The 26,517-nt window shown below is 47.9% G+C and overlaps 4 protein-coding genes across 4 annotated transcripts; all 4 read right to left on the bottom strand.

Annotated features, from left to right (window-relative positions):
* Positions 1 to 2,180: 2,180 nt before the first annotated feature.
* On the bottom strand, positions 2,181 to 4,601 carry LOC123123933 (11-beta-hydroxysteroid dehydrogenase A). The gene is made up of 7 exons (XM_044544588.1): positions 4,364 to 4,601; positions 4,014 to 4,245; positions 3,633 to 3,825; positions 3,457 to 3,542; positions 3,221 to 3,352; positions 2,957 to 3,121; positions 2,181 to 2,723 (listed from the first exon to the last, which is right to left on the bottom strand). Exons 2-7 carry the CDS (start codon positions 4,194 to 4,196, stop codon positions 2,433 to 2,435), a joined length of 1,050 nt encoding a protein of 349 aa, XP_044400523.1. The 5' UTR covers positions 4,197 to 4,245; positions 4,364 to 4,601; the 3' UTR covers positions 2,181 to 2,432.
* A 29-nt stretch (positions 4,602 to 4,630) lies between these two features.
* LOC123123935 (TSET complex member tstD) lies at positions 4,631 to 7,430 on the bottom strand. The gene is made up of 5 exons (XM_044544589.1): positions 7,153 to 7,430; positions 6,932 to 7,045; positions 5,410 to 5,489; positions 5,160 to 5,284; positions 4,631 to 4,839 (listed from the first exon to the last, which is right to left on the bottom strand). The coding sequence occupies exons 1-5, from the start codon at positions 7,203 to 7,205 to the stop codon at positions 4,768 to 4,770; spliced, it is 444 nt and encodes a 147-aa protein (XP_044400524.1). The 5' UTR covers positions 7,206 to 7,430; the 3' UTR covers positions 4,631 to 4,767.
* Positions 7,431 to 8,989: 1,559 nt separating this feature from the next.
* Positions 8,990 to 11,511, bottom strand: LOC123123932 (pentatricopeptide repeat-containing protein At5g46580, chloroplastic). The gene has a single exon (XM_044544587.1). It carries the CDS (start codon positions 11,465 to 11,467, stop codon positions 9,323 to 9,325), a length of 2,145 nt encoding a protein of 714 aa, XP_044400522.1. The 5' UTR covers positions 11,468 to 11,511; the 3' UTR covers positions 8,990 to 9,322.
* A 1,545-nt stretch (positions 11,512 to 13,056) lies between these two features.
* Positions 13,057 to 16,464, bottom strand: LOC123126259 (putative disease resistance RPP13-like protein 1). Its single transcript, XM_044546627.1, has 2 exons — positions 13,862 to 16,464; positions 13,057 to 13,591 (listed from the first exon to the last, which is right to left on the bottom strand). The coding sequence occupies exons 1-2, from the start codon at positions 16,462 to 16,464 to the stop codon at positions 13,057 to 13,059; spliced, it is 3,138 nt and encodes a 1,045-aa protein (XP_044402562.1).
* Between the last annotated feature and the right edge of the window lie 10,053 nt (positions 16,465 to 26,517).

The raw sequence follows: 26,517 nt of genomic DNA, 5'->3' as shown, positions 1-26,517 counted from the left end.
GCGATCTACAAGGGTATGTAGATGCACTCCCTTCCCCTCGTTGCTAGTAGACTCCATAGATGCATCTTGGTGAGCGTAGGAAAATTTTAAATTATGCTACGATTCCCAACATTACCTCCATCAAGAGGGCCTGAACCTGGGTAAACACCCCCAACCCGAGATCGGCCGGTTTTGACACCGACACCTCCTCCATCTCATGATGGACTTCAGAAGGGATCACCAACAGCTGCGCATGACAAACAGAAACGATGATCATATCCGCAAATGGGCAGAATCCCTAGGAGAAGAACCTGATTATAAACTCAGAAATGACTTCTTTCACATCCAGAGGGACATTGCAATGATCATCATGAAAGAAGTCGTCGAAGAGAAGAGGATGTTCCACCACGGCCCTATATCGCGAGCTGACGTTCGAACTCGCATAGGCCTACAACGTCAGGACCTGACACCGTTTAAGAAGCTAGGGTGCATCCTCGATGATCTAGATGGATGGAACTTCCCATGATTGACGATACCGATGATGATGTGTCGGTTGAACTTAATTATACTTTTTGTAGGGATGAAACTTTGTGATGTCAACGGTCCCTGCCGAACTTGCGTAACGCTAGTTTGTTAGTTTGGGTACGATGACCTGCGTACCTCTAGTTAATTAGTTTGGGTACGATGAACCTGCGTTGATTAATTATGTTTACTATATGTTGCATCTATTTGCTAAAACCGTTTCTTTTTGTGTTGCTCAAGTATATTATATTGCATATTTTTGTTGATTCCCTTGACGAAGATGCATCGCTAGCAGGTACATAGATCCTTGATAGCGAAGAAGTGTTGTATCGTGTACATAGGGAGGTTCCGGGAGTGTACGACGAGTGGCCCGAGTGTCAGGCTCAAGTGGAGCGGTTCTCGGGTGCCATCCATAAAGGGTTCGATAGCAGAGAAGAAGCAGAAGCTAGTTACTTGAGGTTCACGCTAGCGCGAGAGAGGAATCAGAACCGCCGCCTCATGTACTGCCTAGTTCCGCTCTCACTTATAGTGATAGCTCTTCTCTTCTATATCATTGTTTAGATGGATGACGATGTAGTTGCAAGTATTCGATACATGTCATAACTTGTATCGCTATTTCGAAATGATGACGAGAGACATCATTTGTGTTGGATGATGATTATGATGATGACATGATTTGATGAGACTATGTGTATGTGTATGATATGATTAGATTTGTATGTGCATGATATGCTAGAGACTGTTGTATAAAACCTGTACAAATACAAAGAAAATATGCAGCAATTTTTTTTCAAAAACTACTAATAACAGTAGCGCGGGATACGTTTTTAGCAGCAACGAGCACTTAGCAGTAGCGAGCTTTAAATTAAGGCGCTGCTGCTAATTAGCAGCAACACGGTTTCATAAAACGACTACTGCTACCAGATACCGCGGGCCAACACGCGCTACTGCTAAAAGTTAGTTATAACGCTGTAGCGGTAGCGCGGCCGCGCTACTGCCAGGCCTATCATCGGTTTCATAAAACGCGCTATTAGGCCTATCATCGGTTTCATAAAACGCGCTATTAGGCTTATCATCGGTTTCATAAAACGCGCTACTGTTATCAAATAGCACGGGCCAGCACACGCTACTGCTAAAAGTTACTCCCTCTGTTTACTTTTACAAGACGCCGTAGCCATTTTAGACAGCAGTCAAAACAGTTCAATATCTGCTGCTGTCTGAAACGTCTTATAAAAATGCCTGCTGCTGTCTGAAACGTCTTATAAAAATGAACGGAAGGAATAGTTGTAATGTCGTAATAGTAGCGCGGCCAAGTTAGTTGTAACCCCGCAGCAGTAGTAAAAGTTAGTCGAAGTTAGTCGTAACGCCGTAGTGGCCGCGCTGTTACAAGTTAGTTGTAACAATCGTAGTAGTAGCACAGTTAGTTGTAACAGCGCGGCCACGCTACTACCAGGCCTACGACCCGCGCTACCGCTAGGTCCTACTTCCTCCGATCTTAAATATTTGTCTTTATAAACATTTCAACAAGTGACTAGGAGCAAAATGAGTGAATCTACACTCTAAAATATATCTACATACATCCATATGTGGTAAATCATTTAAAATGTCTAGAAAGACAAATATTTAGGAACAGAGGGAGTAGTAATGAATTAACAAGTTGATATAAGAAGTTCCAAGGAGAAAGGGAAAGTAGTGCAAAGCATTATTCCAGAGACACCAACGAGTCGATCGACATGCAGTCTCAAACACAGAACTAATATTACAAGCACACAACACAACACTAATATTACAAAACACAGAACACAGCTTATTCGGGATTACAAACTAGCTAACCAGCAGTAGCATCCACACCTAAAGCTTAGTAGAGAACAAACTAGCCTGCACACCAGGATCCACGTCCTCGATCAAAGGATGCGAACTATAGTAAGTTTCTAGTCGTTTTTGACGTCCGAAGAGCGCAGCGAGGAGGGGTACAGCATCTGCTTCCCGCCACCCTGGGCCATCGTCTTGCTCGGCGCGTCGGTCTGGTCGCCACCGCCATGGCCGTGCATATACAGGAGGCGGTAGCAGAACTCGACGACCTCCGGCGCAAACACCCTCCACAGGTACATTGTTCCGAACCATGACGGCACGGTGAGGTAACGGTCACCTTGGCGAGCTGCCTGCACCATGGCCCTCGCGCAGTTCTTCGCGTACTCCACCGGGAAGAGACCGATTTGGGCCTAGAAAATAAGCAAAGGGCCACATGGTCAGATAATATATAGATGCCATTGAACTTGGTGCAAGTATTACATGACAACTTAATTAATTTGATAACTATTTTCCATATCTTCTTGTGCCCATAACTCCAGATGGCAGATGATCACAATAAATTTTTATGTTAAAACTGTTTGCTTGTTGTAACAGAAATTTAGCCAAAACGTAGAAAAGTGTGAACGGTGGTAAGTGTCCTCACATCTCGATATTCTTGATCAACCTCCACGCCGCCGTGCTCCTTGAGAAACTTGCCTTTGGACATCTCGGACTCGATCCACCCAGGCGTCACTATTGTGATGCCAACTTCACTACCAAGCTCCGACCGTAGGGTCTCGAAGAAGTTAATCAGTGCGGCATTGGCGGCCTAAAACAGAAACAAACATGAGTAGTAGTACCAACGACTCGACTCATCGTAACCGATTCCTTCACTTAAATGATGAAATAAACCAAGTTAGGTGGTTACATTATAGAAAACCATTCGCGGAACAGGGTTCCATCCGGTTGCGGAGGCGGTGACCACGATCCTCCCTCGGGTCCTTTTAAGATGGGGCAGAGCAGCAAAAGTGGACTGAACTGCACCCCAGAAGTTGACATCCTGGAAACAAAATGTTACTTTAATTTGACGCTCATGGGAGTCTCTGTTACAACAACGATTGCGATTGCTGAATCAAGGCACAATGAATCATGGACGTCACTTACAAGCTGCGGGCTGTAGTTAGTAACGTCAGGAATCTCCTGAAAAGCGCCCACGCTCGCAATTCCAGCGTTGCACACAAGATGGTCCACTGCAATTAATCAACACACATGTAAATAATGTCAACTAGATACCCAAATATGTTACTAAACCAAGTTAGCTGTAACAGGAACTGGCTTACATCGGCCGTAGTGGTCGATTGTGGCCTGAACAAATCTGTTGCAGTCGTCGGGGTCTGCGACGTCGCCGGGGAGAATGATGACGTCGGGCGCGCCGAGCTCGAAGGCGCGGTCGGCGACCTGCCGCAGGCTCCACTCCCTCCTGGCGAGCAGGGCAAGGCATGCCCCCTTGGTGGCGTACTGGTAGGCCAGTTGCTGCATGCACAAGTTTGGAGTTAACAATTAATATGTTCATGTGAGCGAACATGTATATTCAATCAGTACTAGTATGACAAGTAGAAGAGCAGAGTAGCATAAGAAAGAAGCAGAGCAAAGTTGGACCAAAAGCATCTGGTTGGTTCAGTAACAGCAAGAAGAAGCAGAGGAAGATGTGGTGTGCTGACCTCGCCGATGCCGGAGGAGGCGCCGGTGATGAGGACGACCTTGCGCTTGAGGTCGTCGGGGAAGAGGTAGGAGAGGAAGGAGTAGCAGAGCTTGAAGAGGTAGTAGGGCGGGTAGAAGAGCAGGAGGGAGGCGACCATGGCGGGCATCGCCGCCCAGTTGAGCGCGCCGTTCACCAGATCCATCGTCTCCGGCCTCTTGGATTCGAGCTCACACGCCTGCCTGCTGCCCAAGCTGGAAGACACAGAAGAAGCTTGAGTGTGCGTGGATGGGGACGGGTTGATGATGTGGTGCTCTGCCGCTCGGCGCATGCGTGCGTGGACGGGTGGGAGCTCGGCTTGACGACACGTACCCCTGGTGCTGAAACGTGGAAGGAAGGAGGCTCCTTCTGGACTGGATGTGGGTCCCGTGCCTCGGCGCGGCGGTGGGTGGGTCCCACCTGGCAGGCGGTGGTCACCATGACCTTCACGTCGTGATTATGTTTTTGCTGGTTCCAAACTTTCCTTCTGTCCCCTTCTCTGACTCCAAACAGAAGTTTCTCAAAAGAAAAAAAAAGACTCCAAACAGAAGGGAAAAAAAAAATACTGGGCTACATACGAATCACATATATGCCATGAAATGAAATTGAAACCATACACCAAATCACATTCCCATCAACTTGTTGTAGTACACAGCAGTCATGGACAGAGTTATCGTCAAGGCTCTAAAAAAAAGCGATACATACACAGGAAAGATCCATCCCTCAACTGGAAAAAATCATGGCTCCACGGGCGGCTTCAGCCTGATGAGCCTCCGGACCCTGTCCTTCTCCGTGTTCTCCAGCAACCCCTGCATGCATCATCCACAACAACAAACAGTGCACCACATCAACAGCTGCTCAGGATATTTATCATCAACAACAACATACACCAGACAACTACTCCCTCCGTTCCTAAATATAAGTCTTTGGAGAGATTTCACTATGGATCACATACGGAGTAGGAAGGATGAAGGAATTCATAACGGACAGCCACCGGACACATACTGGTGTTATCACTCCGACAGCACTAGGTTTGTATCCATTACTGTCCGAGAGTACCAAATAAGTCTCTCCCCGGCGATGCTTAACTGCTAGTACATGGCAAAAAAATTATTACATCCAAGCTTACCTGCCAAACGATCTCATCGAGGCACAGGCAGATCCTCCCGTACTTGTCGAGGAAGAGGCGCTCGGTGGGTGGTTTCGCACACACATCCTTCACCGCCGACGTAACAGCGAAGATCACCTCCGACACTACAAATGTACAGCCAGTGTATTAGTAGTGCCAAGCATAAGGCCAAAGTGAGGTGAGATGATGAAGGTTTGAAACAGGACACGCTTAACAAGGGCAATGTCTTCTGAGACTCAGTGTCACTCACGAGCAAGCTCATCATATTCATCCTTGCCAACAATGTACAGGCAGACGTCTCCGATCATGGTATACACAATGGAGACCGACCTGGGAGAGTGTCAGCGCATCAGATATTTATGGATGATGAGGAGTTAAAAATGCACATGCTTGTTTCAGATTGAAATCATGGTACCCATTGGACTGGGACTTCAAGATGCATATGTTGTAGCAGCTCAAATCCTCTAGCATATGGTTAACTGTACGGATGCTTAAATGTTGATTTTAATTAAGAATTCTTGCAGTTTACTGGACCATCAACAGCTAATAATACAGATCCTGCCCCCCTAAAAAGCTAGGGATGCAAATAAAAAAATCAAGAATATCTCTGAACTGATTCATTCGTGGCTGAATGCAAAACGAGCCTATGCTTGCAGTTCTTTTTATGCAGCTGGACTAGGGTGTATTTGGAATTTATGTAATGAGTTTTTCTGTCAGGACTGCAAATAGGTAAGCATTCAATGTCCCTGGAACAAGATCAACGCGGTGGCTCAGCAACGGAAGGTACTGATGGACGATTCTCAGTCCGTGCTGAGCTGGGCTGTCTACTACTGCTGGTTTGTCGTCGTGGAAAACTACTCAGGGTCGCTTGGGTCTGACCTTCATGGTGGACTACTCTGACGAAGATAGGCGTTAAGTACCTCATTCTGCTGTTTCGCTGGGATGTATCGCTGTTAAGCACCTCATTCTGGGTAGCCACTCTGGTTACTCCTGACCACAGTGAATCTATGTAAAAAAAAACTCTGTTTTGTTGCATGTAATGAAACTGGGGGCCTGCATTTTTTCCAACAAAAAATAGAAGAATGTCTGCGATCTCTACTTGGAATTCTGGAGAAAAGTGTGCAGGGATGCTCATAATGCCGGCTTTGGCATAGCAGAAAGCAAGCTGAGTAAAAATAACTCAATTCGCAGACTGGAATAAGAATAACAAGGCATGAGACGGCACATCTGCCATTGGGCACAAACTACTGGAGCCAACATACAGACAAGGTGTATAGAAATGGTAGCTAGAAACCGACCCAGTACCACGTGAACGATATTTATAGATAATTCATCAAATGACAATACGCCCCCCTAATAGTTATTAACAGGACTTAAAACTGTATGACGAATTCACATTTTTTATTACTATGTGACAAGAAGGTAACTAACGCCAAGAGAGCAATACGGATCAGTGCAATATTAACGATGACACATTTATAATCTTATATGGAGATAGACACCATCAAGAAGCAGGGGTTAGTTAACAATGGACGGGTTTGATCTAGTTAAATCAGCGCAATTAGCGTCCGAACTCTATATTGTTTCCACCAGGTACTCAGCGGCGCCTACTTATACTAGTCATAAATTGGGATGAGAATGCAGTTGGAGTTGCTGTGGAGCATGTGGCGTACTAGCAACGAAATGAAGTGTCGATTGGAAAATTCCCCGTCCATGGGTGAGAGCGGAGAGGAGGATTTTGCATGGGAGGGAGTGGAGTGATGGCTGCATACTTGTGGGAGGCGACGAGGAGCTCCTCGGACTTGGCTCCCTTGAGGTTCTCGGCGCCGAGCTTGACGAGGAAGGAGCGCCAGTGCAGCCGCTCCTCCGGGGGGACGCCATGGAACCTGCAGATAGATAGATAGATTTCCCGTGGAGATGAGATTCGATTCGATTCGTCAGGCGGCGGATCTCGCGAGATCTCGGGGTGGTTGGGAGTAGGAGGGTAACGTACCTCTCGATGAGGATGTTGCCTTCGGAGTTGGCGAAGAGCACGGCGAGTATCATCTGCCTTCTCCCTCCTCTCCGGCCGATCTACTTACTACCTCGGCGATCCCCTCCGATCTCTCTCTCTCTCTCTCTCTCTCTCTCTCTCTCTGCCGCGTGTGTGTCGGGTGTGGTGGCCGGTGCTCCTCCGGAAGAAGAAGTGACTTTTGTTGTGGTGGACTCGCGACTCCGACCGAGCTAGGCCCAGCCCATTTGCGAGCAGCCAGACTACGGAGGCCAGGCCCCTACAATGAGCAGAAAGGAAAACAAAGAGAGGTATTTTTTCCCCCTTTTCTTTTGCTGTTTCCCCTGGAGAAGATCACCTTCAGCATGTAATGTACTACTACATCACCTTCAGCGATTAATCGGTGCTCCTCTTGCACCAACAGCAAGGCATCATCATCACCGCCGTCCGCCGCCATGGTGGTGGTGGTGGTGATCATACTGGGGAATGTTCAGTTCAACCACTTCCGGCATCACAAAGTCTCACAGCTCCAAAATCAGAGGCCGAAGAGGGGCGACACACCAGCTCACTGCTTCTACTGACAGATACTGAAGCCTCCCCACAAAATAAAAACAGATTACTGAAGCAGTCCGTCAGGCAGCAGCAAGGCAAACACAACATGGCAGAGGCCTCTGTTTCATCCTCTGCTTTTACCTCTCTTTTTCTTCTTCTTCTTTTTTTTAGGTGAGTCTCTACTTAATTATACAGAGCCTACAAATTTCCCATCGCAACTGACAAATATACTGCACGCAGCTGAGAAGAGATGGTATCTGACAAGCGGCATTTCCAAATGGGCTGCATACAGAACAATCGCCACGACAAAGCACCGTGAAATGGACATCTTTTTCAGCCAGTAACTCTGCAAGCTATGGAAGAATCAACCACATAACATTACCAAGAGACGCTCGTCAAAAAAAAAAAAATTACCGAGAGACCGATCGTGCTTTTCTTCCTAGCAAAAAATATATATGATGTTTTCCATATAAACAAATTGCTGGAAAATCATTGTAAGTTGCACTACTAAATCAGCGACAATTAGTATGGATCGGAGGGAGTACTACAACATCACCCACAAAAAAAGTTAATCACTGCTCCTCTTCCATTAGGCAGCAGGCAGCAGTGAACGCCTTTGCTTCACTCTGCAAACAGGGCAACAGACAAGCTGGAGCAGTGTTAACAGACATACTGAAGCAGCACGAAAACGCAATCTGCTGTCAGCCCTACTTTTACAGAACCGACAATTTTCCCATAACTAACAGTGTCAATGCCCCTAATGTTGGCTATGAGCGTTGACAGATATCCGTGAACCAAATCAAACACAAGCTGTCGAAGAAGAAACTCTCCCTCTCTTTTTCCTTTTGGAGACAGACCAAGAAGAAACCTATCTAATGCAGTATCGACCATACACTGACTGAATGATCAGCCTATTAACCATTATCTCCCCTCTCCACGAGACTGGGAGCATCCTGCATCAAAACCTGTCGCGGAAATGTTCAGCCACCAATCGTCCCGCGATTGTGCTCCCAAATCAAAGCCTGAAAAGGGTAGGTAATACACCAGCTCTCGGTTCCAACAGATACTGAAGCAACAGTAAAAAACCAGATACTGAAGCAGGTTGGCAAGCAAACACAACCTGGCAGGGCAGTCTCTACTTTTACAGAACCTACAAATCTCCCACAACAACTGAGAGATATAACAAACCTTTCAGTCTCTAGCCCCATGGAAATTGACAGATCTCCCACCATTTTTTTGGAGGCAGTCATCGAATCCGCAAGATATACATACATACAATGCCTGGAACTGCACAAAGGTGAGACTGTAAGTTCTGGTATTTGAGAAGTTGCTTTTCAAAATTTTCATACAGAATCATTACCCTACATAACTAAGTAGGTACGATGAACCAGGTCAATCGTTTCTGGACAGTATCTCTCTCTGTATGGAGGAACTACATTGCATACTCCTTATGAAGAAGAGATCAGAGATCATACTTGACTTCCTAATAACTAATGCATGCACTGCACTGACTGGATGATGAGCCTAGTAGACAACACCCCCAGTTCAGTCATCCTTCGCCAATCCATGGGACTGGGAGCATTCAGCATCAAAACCCATCTCGGCAATGTTCAGCTATCAATCATCCCGCGACGACCCGAGACGATGAACTGCTTGTCTGCAGCCACGGCACTAGCTCAACCCTGGAGCTGACGAAGCTGCCGACCTGGGACTCGCTGCGGCGGAACGGCACCGCGGCCTCCTCGAGGTGGGCGGCGAAGGCGCTGGCCAGCCCCTGCGCGAACTTGTGGGTGCTGGACCCGGTGAACACGTTGAAGGACTGCGGCAGGGGCTGGCCCTGCATCACGCGCTCCGAGAGGGCCGCCATCCAGTCATCAAACGCCGTCTTGGCCGCGCCGACCGAGAGCGACCGCAGGTCCAGCAGCCACTCGTCGTCCTTCCTGATGTGGAGCTTGGAGTAGAGGCCGTAGCCCTGGGCGAGCCGGAAGAGCTCCCTCGGCCTCCGGGCAGGCAGGCCGTGGTTCTGGCATATGTCAATCAGGCAGTTGCAGTAGGGCCGGCGCACCTCGGTCTCCGCGGCGTTCAGCACGGCCTTGAGCTGGTCCTTGAGCTCGTCGGTGCCCACCTGGTTGTCTCCGAGCATCCTGATCAGCTTGACCAGGTTTCCGTTGAACTTCTCGAGGCAGCCGAGCACCAGCTCCGTCTCCTCACCGGTGCTTAGCGCGACGACGGAGAGCAGGCACCCGCATAGCCGGTCATCGGGCTTGAGGCCCCTCTCCAACCCCGCCTCAAGCACCTCCACGGCGTCCCGTATCCTGTTCGCCTTGCCGAGGCACTGGATCACGATGGTGTAGCTCATGATGTTGGCCTCTATGCCGCTCTGGAGCATTTCCACAAACAGCTGGAGCGCGCGGTCGGCGTCCTTGATGCTCCCGTAGATGTTGATCATGGCCGTGTAGCTCCACTTGTCCGGCTGGGGGACGTCGGTGAGGTCCGGGTTCTTCATCTCCTCGAAGAGCTGCTCGGCCTCGGCCACGAGCCCCACGTCGGCGCACATGCTGAGCAGCGTGTTGCAGAGGATGCTGTCGGCGGGGATCTTCCTCTCGCGCATCTGGTCCCAGAGCTGGAGCGCGTCGCGGCCCCAGCGCGCCCGGCCGTAGATCTTGGCCACGGCGGTGAGCGTGCGCGCGTTGGGCTCGACGCCTTCGGCGGCCATTTCCTCGAACAGGTTGCGGGCGAGGCCCGGCTTGCCGGTCTTGCCGAGCGCCTCGAGCAGCGCGTTGTAGACGAAGATGTTGGGCTTGATGCCCACCTCCCGCATCTCCTTGAAGACGAACTGGATGCCGTCGTAGTCGCCGGCCTCGCCGAACATCTTGGCGAGCACGGCGAAGGCGACGTGGTCGGGCTTCCAGCCGCTGCCGCGGGCGCGGTCGAAGAGCGCCAGCACCTCCTCCTTCATGCGGAGCTGCGCGTAGACGTCGAGGACGGCGGAGTAGGTGACCTCGTCGGGGAGCACGCCGCTGGCGGGGGAGTACATGCGCTCGAACCACTCGACGGCCTTGGCGAACTGGCGGCAGCGGCGGGCGGCGGTGATGAGGGTGGAGTAGGTGATGTTGTCGAGCGGGACGCCGGAGTCGAGCATGTCGAGCGCCAGCCGCTCCGCCTCGTCCCAGCGGCGCGCGGCGCGGAGCGACTTGAGGGCGACGTTGAAGAGGATGGTGTCGACGGCGAAGCCGGCGTCGGCGGGGAGGGCGCGGAGGTAGGACAGGAGGGAGAGCGTCTTGCGCCAGGACGGGTGGAGGTAGTTGAGGAGGAGCAGCGCGTCGGAGGAGGTGGGCGGGGAGCCCGGGAGCGGGAAGAAGGCGTGCAGGGTGGGCGCCAGGTCGGCGTCCTCCGGCAGCGCACGCAGGTCGCGGAGCAGCGGCTGGAGCGGCGCCGAGGAGGGGTGGTTGGCGGCCGGGCGGCGGCGCTGGCGGCGGAGGGACAGCACCGTGGGGCGCGGCCTGGAGGGGTTGACCCAGGTGGGCTCCGGGGTGGGGCGCTGCGCGCGGTCGGCGGCGGGGGTGGGCTTGTCGGTGAGCAGCATGCGGGAGAGCGGCTCCAGCTGGTCGGCGAGGGAGGGCGTGGAGGAGGGCGCGGCGGAGCAGAGGGTGGTGGTGGGCCTGGAGCTGGAGGCGGGCTTTGGCTTGTGGTGGTGGTGGTGGCCGCGCGGCGGGGCGTGGAAGAGGAAGGCGGAGGCGGCGGTGGGCGCGGGGAGCGGAGCCATGGCGGATAGAGGAAAAAGAGTGGAGTGGAGTTTGGATTGGGTTCGCCGAGGAAGAAAAAGAAAAGAAAAGCCTCCCGCCATGTGGATAGAAAAAATATCTGCAAGAAGTTGGGCTCGAATAGCAAGGCCCGCCCGGAGAACTATAGGCCCGCTTAATTCTCAACACGAGAAGTGTTTTTTTTTCGAGCCTCAGGCAAGTTCATGTTTATAGTCGTCCAGATTGTGCGGCGCTCCTCGAGGAACGGGCAGACAACGGGACGTAATTGGAGTTGTGACCCCACTCAAGTTGTTTGAACTGAACTGAAGTTGTCCAACAAGATGCGGGGGAGGTGAACATCCTGTACAAGAGGAAGGAGTGAGGGTTTGGGCATGTCGACAACTCAAACCCTCACTCCTTCCTCTTGTCAAGGATGAGTTATGAGCTGTGGGATCATAACTCAAGTTCAGTTGCTATACATAAAACATTTGTGGTTGATGTGCTTGTCCGGGTGACCCGAAGTTCACCACTAATCAACTCTACACTTTATGCAAAAAAGAAAAGGAAAAAACTATCAAGCAAAGCGATAGAAAGTGCTCACCAAATAAAAAGAAAAATAATCAATGAATAGTAGTACATCGTCATCGCCGCTGCAGTTGTTGCCGTTGTAGTACGAGTCAGCACAACTCACAAGAGATTCATCATGCATTGCATTGTATATCCATTCCCCTGCATCTATTTATGCAGCGCCAACAACGATATATCACCCCTTTTCCATTACAGAGATAATTATTTGTAGCACAGATGAAGACAAGGTCAAGCCGGCTCCGGTAGGGGCAGCTCGTTCTGACGGCACTAGTGGTTGTTTGGGGAGTCTTGGAATCTCAATGTAATTTTTATTATGTTCGAGATGCTTTGTACTTCTGCTGAACTTTGATAATAGATTTGGATCATTTTCGAAAAAAAAAAGGTAACAGAAACATAGTTACCCAAATTTGGTTCGATCGATCAGGTTTCACATATCCCCTGCATCTACTACGGCATCAGCTGCTAGCGAGGCCGCGACGGCGCCGAGACCAAGGATCAGTGCTCCTTCATTGTCTTGGCTGACCCGGCCATACGACTTGCTTGGGGATGATCCTCCATATCTCCTCTTGTGCAGGATGCGCATTTCACCATACACGTGCGCCAACAGCTCAGTTCAGTTGAGTTCAATCTTGCAGATGCGTACATAACAACTGTTTCATGCAGGAAAGCAAATGCAAATGCAGATGCCAAGCTTGCCGGTCTGCCCATTCCTGAAGGCACCGAGATCACGGTCAGTGTTCCCTAGCCGCTCTAGCGCCTCGTCCTCCATGAGCAGCGTCATCTCAAACATCTCGGTGCGCTGCGCACCACCTGCAGGCAGTGCCACCAATATTGAGCATCTCGTCGAATACAGCAACACACACGAACTCTCGTTGCAACGCAAGATTTTCCTTCTTGAAAGCTAGCAAACATATTCAGATAGTAAGAAACTAAGAGCTGAGAGACGGAGAGCAGAAAACATGCTTACAAAGATCTTATTTGTAGCACAGAGGCGGGGACTGGGAATTAATAGGTGCATGGTTCCTCAATTTTGGTGGCTTGAAGACGATGAAGCGGCATTAATTGACAGATTTTGGACTGTCTTCCCATTAATCCGGATGTATGGAACATGACAACAGTATGACCAATCTGATCCCCCGGGTTTGAAGTAGTTTTCTTTCACGGTGCAAAGGCCATTCATAACCAATTCTTGGAGGTTCTGGGGCACAACTCCTTCCATTGACACTAGTTGCGTGTCTCTGATATCAAGTACTTTTAAGGAGGTAAGTCTGCTTAGCGTAGAAGGGAGTCGCTGAAGAAAATAACAGTAAACAAACTCGATTTTTTCGACAGAGATTAACTGTTCAAACCATTGCTCCTCCTCTGGGGTAAATTGAAGGGTCTCCAAATATAAGATGCGTAGAATTCGCACTGATGGGAGAAAAGAATTCCCATTCAACAGGCTGACATCTGTTACTAGATTGGTAAGGTGAAGTACACCCTGCTCATCTTGTCTGCTTGATTTGTCTGACAATTCAGTAAGAATGTCGGGACAACCAAGAACGTCAACTTCCCTGAGGCTGGGAAAGCAGTGCAACCCGTCAATCAAACGTAGCCCTCCACATTTTCTAAGATGCAGATACTCCAGTGACTTCAACTGATGCCCAGAGAGTAGGAGTGGGTGATCGCAGTAAGATATCTTCAATTTTTTTAGGCATGCTAAGAGTTGTACATATTGTGGCAGTGCCTTGACGAGTGACCCACAAACTGAAATATCAAGTTCTGACAATGAAGACAAGAATGACAAACATGGCACTTCTTCCAGTAAAGGGCAATTGTGAAGTTCAAACCTTTTGACTTGTGGAAGGAGAGGGCCATGATCATCTTCTGCATGTGACCAGTCTATCCATGATGTCATCGAAGAAACTTTCAAGTCCTCCAAACTTCCAAGAAAACCAAAAGACGTTCCATCAACATGCTTCACTGATGGCAAGTTATCTAGAGTGAGATGCTTGAGTGAAGGGAAATTTCGAAATGGTGGAAGTACAGCTACAAGTCGGCAGTTTCCAACATGAAGGGAATGAAGTTTTGTGAAGATTCGAGCCTGTAACATCCAGCTTGGGAAACTTGAGGCCCCGTAACCTTTGATCGTGAGTTCTTGCAGATTTGAGTGCGGCTGCAATCCTTCAAGTACATCTTTGGATACATTTCCACCGTTCAACTCTAAGGCCTCAAGGTGCTTCTTCTCAATCATATTGGCAACCATTGCCTCGTGTGTGTTCTTAATGATGTGGATGTTACTGATGCAAAGTTTCCCAGATAACTCGTGCATGTTCTTCAACTCATTTATCATGAATCCATTTGTCTTTCCAGCACTGAAGTTCTCCAATTCTTGAAGCTGACTCAATTGCCCAATACTAGGAATCAGAGAGAGGGTTGTAGCAACAACATACAAGTGTCGTAAGTTGGCAAGCTTATTGATGCTATGAGGAATAGTGTCCCGAGAATATCCACGGAGGTATAAAACTTGAAGATTACAAGGAAAGTTGCGCAAATTGCTGACTCTTGTGAAAGAAAGATCTAAAAACCTCAATTTTCTCAAGGATGCAATGTTGGGCAGCATATTCGTCAGCACCTCTAAATGAGATAAGTCTAATACTCGAATGCTTCTTGAGTTGGCCAACATAATGTCCACAACATCACAAATTGCATTGCTGTCACAGTGACCAAACAATAAGATTGTCCGCACATTTTTATACTTGTTGAGTTCATGAATGTGCAGTTGATTACTAACTTGCACAGACAAGTGGCGAACAGTTGGTGGTGCTCTGTGTGAGGTCTCTTTGTGGAAGAAACATTCATATGAAGAAACACCAATCGCCAGAGCCCGTACTAGATCGTGCATAGTGTACGTCTTTTTGTCAAATGTAGCCTGGAAAAATGATCTTTCCACAAGCTCATCAAACAATTTGCTTCCAATATCCTCTAATCTAGTGTCATCAGATTCGCTTTGTTCGATCAAGTCATGAGAAATCCACATATTGACCAATCTATCTTTGTCAAACAAGTAATTTTCTGGAAAAATCGAACAGAAAGCAAACCTCTGCCTTTGTCTGGGTTGTAGATCTTGATAACTAATTCCCATGTATGGAAGGATTTCACAAAGAACTTCATTCAGGTCCCACCAATCACTCTCCAGGATGCTTCTCCACTTGTCTACAGTTAATCTAGACCGCAACAGATTTCCCATTACTTTAGCTGCTAGTGGAAGACCTTGTAGTTTTTTTGCTATTTGTTCACCAATTAACAGAAGAGTCTGATTGTTCTCAACAGCAACATCGATGGTGCCAAATGCATAATGCTGGAAAGCTGACCAAAAACTCTCCCATGGCAAAGGTGCTAGTGGAATTGGACGCATTGTTGCTATTGTGTTTGCAACCCTTTTGCTTTGTGTTGTGACAAGAACTACACTTCCTGGCACTTCACGAGCTATGGTAGTAAGCAAAACATTCCACTGGGCACACATCTCATCCCAAACACTATCCAGCACAAGAAGGAACCTCCCGTCATGTTGGGTGACACTTTGAATATTGTTGACAATCATTTCCAAACTATCTGGGTAGTCAAAAGATGAAGCATTTCCTTTAAAAGAGCGCAGCACCTCTTGCAGTGTTCTTTTCATGCTAAAATCTTTTGAAACATACACCCATGCCCTCTGCTTAAAGTGGCTCTTCACATTACCATTACTGTAAATGACTTGAGCAAGGGTTGTCTTCCCAACCCCGCTCATACCAACAATTGGGATGACATCAACACCACCAATGCAGTTCCTTGCACCAAGTTTTGCTCTTACGCTGCTGGGTTCTGGTTCAGAGCCAGATGAACCCAAGATAATCTTCAGTACCAACTCTAGAACTTCATCGCGGCCAAACACCTTGACATCAACTAGAACACGAGAAGTTGTCTCTCCCGGCATTCCTGCCTCCTTCATGGTGTTTAAATTACTCTGCTTCATTAGCTCGACAAATGTGTTGGACGTTGCACAAAGGTGGTCTAGCTTTTGCACAACACATTCAAGCATTTTCATGCTCTCATCAGGCACAATCAAACTTTTCAAGGCCCTAACTGATGACGAAATGAGCTCGCTCACCTTGCGCTTTCCGGCAACTATCTCATGACAATCAAATATGTCAAGCACATCCTCTGCTTCATATGCAGCACTATGGAGTTCCCTCAACCACTTGGTAAGACTAGTGTTGATGATAAGCTTGTTGTCAGCCACCTCGGTTATGGCCTTCACCATGATGAGGCTTGTGCGGAGTTTGGTCAGAAGCTCTTCAGTAGCATGGCTTAGATTGTAGTTGATCCCAAGGAAGTCCATCGTCTTGTCAACAAGACGTTGGATAACTGCTGATGAGAAACCTCCAGCCACCTGCTCTACAGCTGCAGACATCATGATTTGGGACCCTGCAATGATGATAGAATTTTTTAGTCCATGTCTGTAAGCAGTTGTGCAAAGTTGTCTCATGTTAAGGACGAGATGAGCATATCAACTGATGAGATCTCTGCTTGACAAGGAGATCTCTGCTTGACTATAAAGACCACAAAATATGGAAAGACTAACTTTCAAGCATTTTTCAACCTGATGATTTGTTCTTCATGTATGAGTTGGTAGGCAGTACTAGAGATAGGCTTTTTTTTTTGTCCTACAGATGAATGGTGATTGTCACAACAAATGTTTTCAGTTAGTCAACAATTGAGTTGGTCACCTGCTCAAATCTATTCATCGATAACATCCAACGAAATATCTACTCCGAGAAACATGCTACAAAATTAGTTTTTATGGGTAACCCATTTACCATTTATTCAGTGTTAACAGACGACACCCACAAGGAGACCAGGAAGTTATGTTTCTATGTACACACATCAGAAATTAGCTCTTGAATTTCCCTGTGCTCGAAATATTGCTTAAAGATACTTTAGTCCCCGAGGGCCTATAAGAAATTGTGCAAAATGGCTTCTCTAGGTAGTGTTCTAATCTTTTTTAGCAGATTCATCATAGGCACCAGCCTGCGTATCGGTGCTGCTGGGTTATATATATCTCCCTCTTTTTGCAAAGAAGTGAAGAAGAGCAGATTCATCGTAGGCACCAGCCTGCATATCGGTGCTGCTAGGCTAAATACCAACTTAACATCTACCTATATGGCTATGAGTACGTATTATGTTGATGAATTCAGATTTACCATAAAATGCAGCAGAAATGAAACCTTTTTGTAGGGAACAGCAGAAATGAAACTGGGACAAAGTATAGAAGGAGTATTAGGAATTAGGATTAAGTAACTTGGGAAGATGGACATATCTTATTTTTTTTGGATAATTTAACTGACAGCTTCAAACGTCTAATCAGTACATTTGAAACAAAATTACAAAACAAAGAACAATTGAGTTGGGCACATAACAGAAGAGAAATAATTTCTGTCCTGACCTTCAAATCTTTGGGGGAAATTTGACTGAAGACCGACGACTCACCACTCCGAGCGGCGGAAGACCCTCACAGAGAACTCCTCCAGCGAGACAGCGGCTTGGAGCTGGGCCGACGGGGAAAGCGGGGATGCGGAGAGGGTAGGTGCTCGGGCGGCGACCCAAAGCTGCAGTTAGAGCAACTCCGAAGCGCTTTGTCCGTTTTTTATCCGTTTGGGTCGGCCAGACTGACGTACGCTTCTGCTTTTCCAAATGGGTCAACTTGAGCGTTCAACGGGACAAGGACCAAAATTTGCGCGCGAAAAAAAAACAAAATGAACCACACATGACATAGATAACAAAAATAAAAAGTTAATTTACAATAACTGCCCGGTCAACCGCCGGCCAAAGTCCACTTTAACTTAATTAAACATTCATAAAAACAAAAACAAAAAGTTGGCATCCGCACGCAGCCCTAGACATCGGCCTTGACCTTGCCCTTGCCGTTGTCATCGCCGCTGGTGAGGTCGATAAAGACGGGAGGCGGGCCGGCCCAACCGAAGGTGGCTTGATAGGCCGCTAGGGCTGCCTCCTCCAGCGTCTGCTGCGGCGGAGGCAATGCGGTGACGCGGGCGCGCTCCTCCTCTTCCTCCCGCTCCCTCTGCATGTGCTGCTCGACGTCTGCGCGCTCCTTCGCCAGCCGGTGCTGCCGCCAATGCTCGAGGTACATGGCCTCCTGCGTCGGCATGACACCAAGCCAAATGGGGGGGGGGGTGCTGACGAACTCCTGCACCTGGCCGGTCCAGACGTACCTCTCGGCCGGCTCGAGCGCAGGCGTCGTCAGGGTTAGCCGCGGCGGCGGCACCATGCAGTCCCCTACTGCGGAGAGGGCCATGGCCTCCGCCATCTCCGACTAGTACACGACCTCCTCCGCTGCTACCGCTTCAGCCTTCCGCCGCTCATCCTTGATGGAGTTGGCGAAGGCCTCCGCCAACGCCGCCTGGTAGGCCGCCTCGGCTTCCTCCCCCTCTGGCTGGACGACGGTGGGAGGCGGGGGTTGACGTGGTGGCGTCGCACGCCCCGCCGCCGTTGCTCCTCGTGTTTGAGGGCAAACCAGACCTCCCAATTGGGAGGGTCTGCGGCGTACTCGGGCATGCGCCGCTGCGCCGGCGTGAGTTGCGCCCGCTGCCTGCGCACCTCCTCGTCGTGTGCCCGCTGTGTCCGCGGCAACGCCGACACCGGGATCCGCTGCGGATTGAAGTGCCAGTGGTGTGGCAGCGTGACGTCCGGGTACGGCAGCGGCTGCCTGAACTCCTAGTGCCACTGCTTTGGTGCACCAGGATGTGCAGACGCTGCCGACCTGATGAGCGCGGGAGAAGGATGGGGAGGAGGAGCACGGGAGGATGAGGCGCCGGGGGTGCCCTTGCCCTTGCCGCTGAAGAACCCCATGGCTAGGGTTTTGAGTTGTTGCTGACGAGGAAGCAGGAAGGGGGGGTGGGGGGGCAGATGTGGACGGAAGTGCATGAGGCCGCCCCCCTGCACGCGCGGGTTAAAAAAGGACGCCTCCAATAGCTGACTAGTGGGCCCGGTGTTGGTGGTCGTCATAAATTAGACGGCGGGCGGTAGTTGGGTGGCCTCCAAGTGGGACCGCGACAGACACCAAGGGTTTCAGGCGCAATTTTGGACCGAAAATGGGTCCACGCGGACGCGAAGCGGACGCGTTTTGGGTTTAGGTCGGCGCGTTGGGCCTTCACTTTTGTCCGCGCCGACCCAAACGGACGCAGGCGAACGATTTGGGTCGCCGCGTTGGAGTTGCTCTTAGAGATCTCTAGCACAACATCCGCTAAGGACGTGTTTGGTTGCCATATGAGCCGGGGGCCTGGCTAGCTCAGCCTGTCTCAACGGAGCCTGGTTGAAGGAAAACATGCAAAAAATCGACATCTGCATATTGTTTAGTTGCCCGTATCTAGGTATTTCGCATTAGAGGAACAATTTTGGCATAGTGTTTGGTTGCCTGCATTGGCTCGGCTCACGCAAGTGCATGGTGTTTGGTTGCATACGCCGGATATGATTAAGAGCTAACACTTACACTTATCACACACATTGTGCCTTGCGACTATGGTGGCCGGTAACCGCGGCACCGCGTCCGACACGAAGAGCACGGAGTCTCGGGCGAGCGTTCTTGCCGACGCCGTGGTGAACTAGTTGCTAGCGTCGTCGCCACAGAGAAAGTCCGTGCAGAGGAGCGCTGAGGCAGATGAATGGGGAGGAGAAATGCAGTGCATGTCGGACCATGGCGACCACAGTGGACAGTGGCCATGGCTCCGTGTCCGACACAACGAGCACGGAGTCGTGCACGAGCAACCCCGTCAACTGCGCGGCGAACTAGTTGCTAGCCTCGTTGCTGTAGAGAAAGTCCACACGGAGACAGAGGACATAGGAGGAGAAATGCAGTGCGTGCGCCATAGCAGAGTCAATGCAGTAGGACGAGAGAGAGGAGGTCGAGATGAACGATGTCGGAAACGACTCCAGTGTAGTAGGATGCGGGCAAGGAGGTCAAGAGAAACGACGCCGGTATCGAGAGGGACGAATAGGAGGGCTGAAAGAACATGCGGTGCTCCCATGTTTGGTTTTGGTAATTGATGACAATCTCTATGGACTAATGGTTGCCTTGAGTTATATTTGAAGGTTTTGTCCATAGTCTTTTCTTGGAATACATGTGTTGGTTTCAAGGAGAGTTTGTGTCGACCAAGGTGCTATTCAAGGAATTATCTTAAGATTAGTCTTGTGAGAGGTTGATCAAGACTAAGTCAAAGAGTGAATCAAGTTGATCAACACACAAAGCGTAGAAGATGTACCGATAGGGATCAAGTGGTCCCATGGTATGGTAAGCATTGTCAATTACGCTTTGTGTACTAACCCATGGTCTTCATGAGAGTTCTTTGTGGGGTTAGGTTGCGGTGTGCAAGTTCAAGTGATGCATCACGAAGACATCAAGTGCTTGAAGCTTGCCATCCATTGTGGTGACAATGGATTTGTGAAGAAGTGCCGAAGAGTGGCTCACCCATAGTGGAGTATGGGTGAGCAACCTACTACTCTTCACCGAGCCAACGCAATCAAGAAAGGTGGTCCAACTTGAGGAAGTCAAGATCGTCTACATCTAGCTCAAGTGGACTTTGTGCAAGACAAAGGTTTGCCCTTGATAGGTTTTCTATTTTACCGGTCTCATGGTGGTAGTTGGGAGACCGGGTTATAGGATCGATTGCCGTACTATCAAGGGGGGCTCTTGATGAGTAGCTTGATCGTATCGTTCGTAGAGAGCTCAAACCATTGCATCCTTGCATCATCTTTCTTGGTTCTTGTTTGGTGCTTCTCTTTGTGATTTTTGGAGCTTATGGTCATCTTGTTGACAAGCTCGAGTTCATCGAAAATGGAGTTCACTCATGCATCTTCTATGATGTTTTCGATGGGAGGTTATGCTGGTTCTTCTCTATTGGAGGGTTCACTCCTCTATATTTTAGGCATACCTCCACTGCCTCTTCTAATTATAACCTTTTGCTGTTTGGATGCTGCTCGTTGTCATCTATCCAACAAGCTTGAGTTTGCTCAATTCGGAGTTCATTTGCAAAAGTTGTGGCAGTTTAGGCTTTATTGCATCCTCTGTTTTCTCTGTTGTGTTCTTGAAAGCCTCAAGCGGTAGTACTGCTCTCTTGAGCGGTAGTACCGCTTGTAAGCGGTAGTACCGCAGCCTTGTGCCGCGCGTAGTACCGCTGCTTTTGGGGATGCGTTTTTCGTGTCGGGTTTCGCGATAAGCGGTACTACCTCTCCCCTCGAGCGGTAGTACCTCTTATAAGCGGTACTACCTCTCCCCTCGAGTGGTAGTACCTCTTATAAGCGGTACTACCTCTCCCCCCCGAGCGGTAGTACCTCTTATAAGCGGTACTACCTCTCCCCTCGAGCGGTAGTACCTCTTATAAGCGGTACTACCTCTCCCCAGAGCGGTACTACCTCTCTGGCAGATTTCCAGCTCGTGTTTTTCTCTCTCGTAGGGCTGTTTTGACCGTGCTAAGCGGTAGTACCGCTCCTCCAGCAGTAGTACCGCTCGTGGAGAGGTAGTACCGCTCGTGTGCGAGCTGAGCACATAACGGTTGGATTCGGGAGGCCCTATAAAAGGGGGTCTTCTTCCCCAATGAACCTTATCCTTTCAGCACGTGTTCTTCCCCCATTGTTGACCTTCTTCGAGCTTGCTAACTCTGAATCCCTCCATGGATTCTTGCTAGTTTTTGAGGGAAAGGAGAGAGGAGATCTAGATCCACATTTCCACCAATCACTTTCTCCCCTATGTGAGGGGAACCCCTTGGATCTAGATCTTGGAGTTCTTGGTGTTCTCCTTCTTGTTCTTCCTCTCATTTTCCTCCCTAGCATTAGTTGCTTTGGTGGGATTTGGGAGAGAAGGATTTGGGCACTCCGTGTGCCCTTGCCATTGCATTTGGTGCATCGATTTGAGTTCTCCACGGTGATACGTGGAAGTTACAAGTTGAGAAGCTTACTACTCTTGGGTGCTTGGTACCCTTGAGCTTGTTCCTCTTGGGTGCTTGGGTGCCCTAGACGGTTGGTGGTGTTCGGAGCTCAATCATTGTGGTGTAAAGCTCTGGGCAAGCGTCGGGGTCTCCAATTAGGTTGTGGAGATCGCCCCGAGCAATTTGACCGCCCCCAAGGGTTGCCAAAGTGTACGGGTTCGGTGACCGCCCCCAAGGGTTGCCATTTGTACGGGTTCGGTGACCGCCCTCAAGGGTCCCTTAGTGGAATCACGACATCTTGCATTGTGCGAGGGCGTGAGGAGATTATGGTGGCCCTAGTTGCTTCTTGGGGAGCATTGTGCCTCCACACCGCTCCAAACGGAGATTAGCATCCGCAAGGGTGTGAACTTCGGGATACATCGTCGTCTCCGCGTGCCTCGGTTATCTCTTACCCGAGCCCTTTACTTATGCACCTTACTTTGTGATAGCCATATTGTTTCTTTTCATATATCTTGCTATCACATAGTTGTTTATCTTTCTTAGCATAAGTTGTTGGTGCACATAGGTGAGCCTAGTTGTTTTAGGTTTTGTGCTTGACACATTAACCGTTAGGTTTATTCCGCATTTGTTCAAGCCTAAACCGTAATTATTTTAAAGCGCCTATTCACCCCCCCTCTAGGCAACATCCTCGATCTTTCAATTGGTATCAGAGCCTCGTCTCTCTTTGTTAGGCTTAACCGCCTAGATAGTAATGATGTCGACTAGGGGTTTAGGATTCTCTGACACTCTTAGTTTCGATGGCACAAATTTTGATGTTTGGGTAATTTGCATGCGTAATCTCTTTAGGGTCATGGACCCAAATTTAGAGCGAATTGTAGATATGGGTTTTTCTCCTCCAAAGGATCCCCAAAGATTATCTTTAGAGGATGAGAAAAACTCTTATCTCAATGCTCAAGCTTCTAATTGTTTTTCGATGCTTTGAGCAATGTAGTTATATTTCAACTCATGCCGTTCCGGGATGCTCATGAGTTGTGGACAAAGCTTCAAGATAAATATGGCGTGTCCAAGATTTGTAAGGATGATTGTTCTCCCTCCACCTCCAGCCGTGTTGCGTTCTCAACTTCTTCTACTTCACCTACATGTGGTTTTCCACAAGGTAATGACATGATGAGTAGTGGTGTTCATTGCAATGATGATAGTGGGCTTATTGTTGATTATCCTTCATCACTTTATTATTGCAATGCTTCATCTTTGGACTTTAGCACTTCGAGCACTCCAAATGTTTCACATGCTTGTGTTGATAGTCCTTGCATATCATGTAGAAATTGCTTGACTAAATCTCATGATGATATGCTTGCTATATCTTGTTGCCATGATAAAAATGCATGTATTTCCTCGAGTTGTTGTGCTAACAATGTAGAGAAAACCCAACACTCCATGGAACAAGATGTGGTCTTGGATGGTGCTTCAAGGGATCCTACATCATCATCTATTGCATTTTGCCTTATGGCCAAGGCTTCAAAGGTATCTCCCACTTTGAATCCCAATATATCTTGTGATGATATTGATGATGGCACGAGTGATGATGATGCTGATTATGATGAAGAGAATGATGATGTTGCCTCCTTAAAAATTAAGGGGGAAATGATTTTAAAAGCTCTTCTTAAGAATAAAATTGCTCGTTCCAACTTCATGGAAATCATGTCTATTGCTATTGAGGGCAAGAAATATATTGATGAGTTGGAATCTCGACTTGAGGAGCATGAGGTCACCACTGATAAAATGGAAGGTTATGAGCGTGATTACGCTAATGAGATTGCGGACCTCTCTCAAGCTCTTGAACTTGAACAAACCACCAAGGAATCTCTTGAGGAGACTTTTGCCCTAGAATTATCTAGAGTGAGGGAATCTCATGATAGAGCTCTTGATGTGGCCAATGTTTTTGGAACTAAAAATGAGGAGCTTGAAGTTGCACATGCTGAACTCCTCGAGGACTTTAAGCAGCTCAAAAATGGCTCAAGGGTCATTAAGAGTGAGCTCATCAAACTCACCGAGTCTCATGCTCAACTTAAAGCTTCGTATTCAAAAGAGCTTGCCAAGTTGTCTTCTCCTCTTGTTGTTAATGATGATGCTTGTGCTACTAACTCTATCTCTTGTGAAGCATCCATATTGAAGGAGAATGTTGAGCTAGTGGCTCAACTTGAGTTGCTATCTAGCAATTATGGGATGTTGGAAGAAAATCATGTGAAGCTCTCAAGCTCTCATGATGATCTTCTAGTATCCCATAATGTGCTAATGATAGCTCATGAGGCCATGCTTGCTAAGGTAACATCTAGTGAGCCTCATGCGGATACTAGCACTACTTTTAGTCAAAATGCTATATTGCCTTATGCTAGTCCTCGTGATTCATCCATGCATAACATTGGTACATCTTGTGATGAATTGCTCTCCTTGCCTTGCTGCTCTAACGATGAAGCTTATACCTCCTCTAGTGCTTGTGTTGAGACTAACCATGTAGAGGAAATCAAAGAACTCAAGGCCCAAGTCACTTCTTTGAAGAAAGACTTGGAAAAGTGTCATGAAGGGAAGGCCACACTCAACAATATCTTGAGTGTGCAAAAATCCCCCAATGACAAAGGTGGACTTGGATTCAACTCCAATAAGAAGAAGAAGTCCAAGAGCAACAAGAAGAAGGGACAAAAACAAGTCAAGAATTCGGGCAAGATCATTTGCTTCAAGTGCAAAATTGAAGGGCATCATGTTAGATCTTGCCCACTGAAGAAGGCCATTAGTGACAAGCAACAAGGGAAGCGGCCACAAGTTCAATCTCATGCTCAATCACAAGTTGAAGAAAGGCCTCTTCCCAAGAAAACTCAAGCTAATGCTTCTCAAGTTGAGAAATCAAGTGAGAAGAAAGTGAAGAGTAGACGTTGCTACCTATGTCGTGAGAAAGGTCACCTTGCTTCCTCATGCACTAGTGGTAACTTATCCAACCCAACTATTATTGATGATATCTATTCTCTTCGGAAGGATAAGGTTGGCAATGTGTTTGCCAAAGTTGTTGGTACTCAAAGTGGTGTCAAGATAAGAACCATTTGGGTAGCCAAGCCTATTGTGACTAACCTCTTAGGACCGAACTTGGTTGGGGACCAACTAGCTCAAACTTGATCAATAGGTGTTGTTGGAGGGCATTGGAGACTTGGCTGCATTATGAAGAATTAAGGGGACTTCATCACTCTTATTGTCTCAAGCCAAGTCAATTGAATCATCAAGTTTATATCTTACATCCAATGTGCCTCCTTGCGGTAACTTGTACTTAAATTGCTTACATTGAAAGTTACTTGCCCCCTTGCATGTTTTGGTTTTGTTCCTTGCATGTGTTTGTATATGATGTGTCTCCAAATTGCCTTTGTGTATGTTGGTTTGCACATCATGTACTTGTGTGTCGTTCGTTGAGCCTTAGTGCATCTTGATTGTATCTTAGTTGGCTCTTGTGAGAGATTAATGGAATATCCCATTATGGGGGAGTGATGTGCTTTGTGCACTTCGCAATCCTATAAAGGTGGGTACATGGGGAATACCACTTAGTATTGATATTACAAGATTATCTAGTCACTATGTGGTATGTCTTCTCATGAGAAATTCAAATTCTAAATAGTCCATTAATTATCTCTTGTTGGATCCTCTTATTGCCTCTTGTTAAGTTTTCTTTATTTGGTATCACATTATGGGGGAGTAATATGCTATGTATATTACTAGCCTAGAAAATGTGTACATTTGAGATATTGTCACCTAGTGTTGATATTGTAGATTATATTGTTCCTAGGTGGCATGTCAGCTCTACAAGTTGCAATTTGCCTTTTGTTTGGTGTGTAGATGATGTCGGATATCCTTGCTATCTACCACCGGGAATTATTTCCAAATACTTCTTGTCTTTTGACAATTGGTACTCACTTATGTGTGGTAGAAATTATTGATCATCTCCACGTTGGTGTTTGCTTTTATTTGCCTTATCTCTTGCCTAGGATTGTGTCAACTCCCTTTGTCTTCCATACCACTTGTGGATCTTGTTAATTTCTTGATCTTGTCTAGTGTTTTCTAGATATAGTGAAAGTGGTGATCCCACCTTGTGCATTTTGTATTCAAATGCAAATTCTCGTTAATGCACTAGTCTTGGGGGAGCTATCCTATTTTCTATAAAACACTCATCTTGCGATCCTTATCAAGTGTGTGTTGGTGGAATGCAACCCATTTCTTTTTGGTACTTGTGCCATCATGAAATTTTGTAGAGGGCTTGGTTTGTTTGGAACCACTCTCTCTTTTGGGAGTTTGACATCTTTCTTTTTTCTTGTATTCTTGGATATCTCATTCCTTGATGTATCTTTCAATTGATATCCTCCAAGTGATGATTTATTCATTTGGTATCTTTTTTTCACTTGGTTTTTCTTGTCAATTGGTATCGGTTCTTGAAAGTTTTGAGCATGCATATTAACTTCATGTAGTCTCCTTGGCATGGTTTCTTTCTT

This window comes from Triticum aestivum, chromosome 5D (genome assembly GCF_018294505.1).
Source record: "Triticum aestivum cultivar Chinese Spring chromosome 5D, IWGSC CS RefSeq v2.1, whole genome shotgun sequence".
NCBI classification, from domain to species: Eukaryota; Viridiplantae; Streptophyta; class Magnoliopsida; order Poales; family Poaceae; genus Triticum; species Triticum aestivum.
Note: the sequence above shows the minus strand (reverse complement) of the source record. Positions and strands in the feature narration are given on the sequence as shown.